We start from the raw sequence: 3308 nt of genomic DNA, 5'->3' as shown, positions 1-3308 counted from the left end.
TCAAACTATCACCTGTGATCAACATATCATCTACATATACTAACACGAGTGTGACTCCTTCAGTTGTCTTCTTAACATACAAAGAGGGATCATACTGACTCTGAACAAAACCAAACCTCACCAATGCCACTGACAACTTTGTATTCCATTGCCTAGGAGCCTGTTTTAATCCATATAAAAACTTGACTAGCCTACACACTTTATTCTCCCCCTGGCTTGCAAACCCCTGAGGCAAGTCCATATATACTTCATCAGTCAGATCACCATTTAGAAAAGCATTATAGACATCCATTTGATGAATATACCATTTTTTCCTTGCTGCAATTGCTAGCACAGTTCTTACTGTTTTCATCTTCACCACTGGAGAGAAAGTTTCTTTAAAGTCTATTCCTTCTCTTTGATTATACCCTTTCGCAACTAACCTAGCTTTAAACTCTCTACCTCAACTGAAGCCTTATACTTTACTTTGTACACCCACCTACAACCAATTGATTTCTTGCCTTTAGGTAGACTAACTACATCCCAAGTATGATTCTGATTCAAAGCCTCTATTTCCTCCTTCATAGCTTGTATCCATCTTGGGTCTTTACTGGCTTCTAAGTAAGTAGTTGGCTCAGTAACTGAGGAAGAGGCTGCTATATATGCCATATACTCTTTGGACAACCTTCCATAAGACACATACTTTGATAAGGCATAGGGTACTTCTTGGTGAATGTTTAATGACACAAAATCAGTCATCCACACTGGAGTCTTCCTCTCTCTAGTTGACTTCCTCTGGTCTTGCACTCTCTGTGAACTGGTTGTATCATCTTGTGTCACCTCATGTTGTTCATGTTGACCATCTAAGACTGCACCTTGTGAACTTGTAGTATCAGAAATCTTACTCCTTATGTCAGATACAACCTCCACTGATTCTCCACTTATGGTTATGTTAGCTAACTTATACTGCTGTCCACTCAAAGTAATATATATTGAGGCTTTTGAGGGACCTTATTCTTTTCTTTAAATGGAAACACATCTTCTCTAAAAGATACATCTCTACTTATAAAAAAAATATCATTCACCATATCATACAACACATATCCCTTCTGAGTATCAGAAAACCCCATGAGGACAGTGGACTTTGTTCTAGACAACAACTTGTCATGCTCATTCACAACCTTAGCATAGCACAAGCACCCCACTACTCTAAGATGATCACAATTAGGTTTCTTTCCATACAACCTTTCATAAGGAGTATGATAATGAATAACTGAACTTGGCAACCTATTTATAATATACACAACTGCCAATACACAATATCCCCAGAACTTTATTGGAATTTCCCCTTGAAACCTTAGAGCTCTTGTGACCTCTAAAATGTGCCTGTGTTTTCTCTCAGCCACTCCATTTTGTTGTGGAGTGTAGGCACAGGTTGTTTGATGAATAATCCCTAGTTTTTTAAAGAAACTATTGCACAATGAGTTCACAAACTCAGAGCCATTATTTTTTCTTACGACCTTTACTATCTTATGAAACTGAGTATGCACATAACTCATAAACTGCTGAATTTGAACATACACATCAGACTTTAACTTCAACAAAAACACCCAAGTCATTCTGCTGAAATCATCAACAACTGTCAAAAAATATCTATTTCCATTCATAGTAGGAATTCTATAAGGCCCTCACAAGTCCATATGCATGAGATCAAAGCAACAAGTAGTTTTAATATTGCTAGAAGGAAATGACAACCTAGTCTGTTTAGCACTAGGACATACAGAGTATTGTTTTATTCTATCTTCTATAGCTAAATACTTCTCAACAGATAAAATCCTTTTTAGTACATTAGAAGATACATGCCCAAGCCTCCTATGCCATAAGTCCACTTCTGCTTGTTTCTTCTCCACGGTATTAGCAGTTAATACTTCATTGTCTCCACAACTAGTTGCCTTTTTAGCACTCTGATCAGCCAGGAAATACAGACCACCATTAACTCTTCCAATTGCTCTCACCTTCCCAGTGTAAAGATCCTGGAACACACAGAAATCAGGGAAAAAACTTACTGACACTGCCATTCTCTTGTTACCTTGGACACTGAGAGTAGGTTATAATTGAACTGAGGAGTATGCAATACATTAGAAATATTGTTCCCCTCTGGCAAATAACTTTTCCCTACATTAGCAACTACAGTTGTATCACCATTAGGAAGACAGACCCTCTTTACTTTTTCAGATATTACCCCAGAAGACTCATCAAGCATACGTAATTTAGACACTATATGATGAGTAGCTCCTGTATCCATTATCCACTGTTGTGACTTAGAACAAGCTAGAAAAACACTGCTTATACCTGCGACATTAGCCACATCTGCTGCCTCAGTCTCCTGTGTTGATATACTACCAGTATGGATCATCTTTAGAATCTGATTGTATTGCTCTTGTGTGAAAGCTGCTTTACCTATCTGACTTATCATAGACATCTGTACTTCAGAATCTTCTTGATCATATGTCCTTGCCTTTACTTGAGAGCATTGTTCACCAGACTGACCAGCCACTACATTATATGCAGCACCACTTTCTATTCTTTGCTTTCTCTTGGTCTTGAAATCAGGAGGGTAGCCAATTAACTTCCAACAATTCTCCCTGATGTGACCCTTTAACTTGCAAAAATCACACTAAACATTATAGTTTTTCTTAAGCCTTTGTCCCTAATTTCTTGAATACATAGCTATTTCATACTCTCGCAACTGTGCACCTGGCCTAACTCCCAATACTCCAGCACTTGTAGCTACTGCCTTATGACTTTCCTCACTTACAATCATAGTATAAGCTTGATTTACTGAAGGCAAAGGACTCATAAGCAATATTTGACTTCTTGCTTGAAGATATGACTCATTTAATCCCATCAAGAACTGAAACAACTTCAATTTTTGAAGATGCACCACAAAATCTTTTGATTTATCACATTCACAGTTTGGTGCAGGAACAAGTGCTTCAAACTCATCCCACAAATCTTTCAGTTTCGAAAAATATGCACACACAGACATATTTTCTTAAGACAGAGAGGATATATTCTTATGCAAATTAAAGGTTCTCACAGCATCAATTTTATGAAACCTCTCATATAGATCATCCCACACTTTTTTTGCTATAGATGCATACATTATAGCCCCAAGCAATTCTTTAGCAACAGAATTCATTATCCAGGACAACACTACTGCATTTACCCTCTCCCAATTGTTCCCAAATTCACTAGGAAACTTATCTTTAGCACAAGTTCCATCTATCAAACCCATTTTATTTCTTCCTAACAAAGCCACTCGCATG

General features: G+C 37.5%; 1 protein-coding gene across 1 annotated transcript; it reads right to left on the bottom strand.

Moving 5' to 3' along the window:
* Positions 1-417: 417 nt before the first annotated feature.
* Positions 418-3028, bottom strand: LOC125855737 (uncharacterized). Its single transcript, XM_049535463.1, has 5 exons — positions 2721-3028; positions 2069-2624; positions 1798-2012; positions 1065-1266; positions 418-948 (listed from the first exon to the last, which is right to left on the bottom strand). The coding sequence occupies exons 1-5, from the start codon at positions 3026-3028 to the stop codon at positions 418-420; spliced, it is 1812 nt and encodes a 603-aa protein (XP_049391420.1).
* Between the last annotated feature and the right edge of the window lie 280 nt (positions 3029-3308).

Source organism: Solanum stenotomum, chromosome 2 (assembly GCF_019186545.1).
Source record: "Solanum stenotomum isolate F172 chromosome 2, ASM1918654v1, whole genome shotgun sequence".
Lineage (NCBI taxonomy): Eukaryota > Viridiplantae > Streptophyta > Magnoliopsida > Solanales > Solanaceae > Solanum > Solanum stenotomum.
Note: the sequence above shows the minus strand (reverse complement) of the source record. Positions and strands in the feature narration are given on the sequence as shown.

Bases quoted from the DNA above. Each gene is read 5' to 3' on its own strand.
- LOC125855737 (XM_049535463.1), bottom strand. From the start codon at position 3,028: ATGTCTGTGTGTGCATATTTTTCGAAACTGAAAGATTTGTGGGATGAG. The intron at 1,267-1,797 runs GTATTTAGCTAT...TATTATAAATAG, and splicing joins AGGATTTTATCTGTTGAGAA to GTTGCCAAGTTCAGTTATTC. The intron at 949-1,064 runs GTGAATGATATT...TTGAGTGGACAG, and splicing joins GATATGTGTTGTATGATATG to CAGTATAAGTTAGCTAACAT.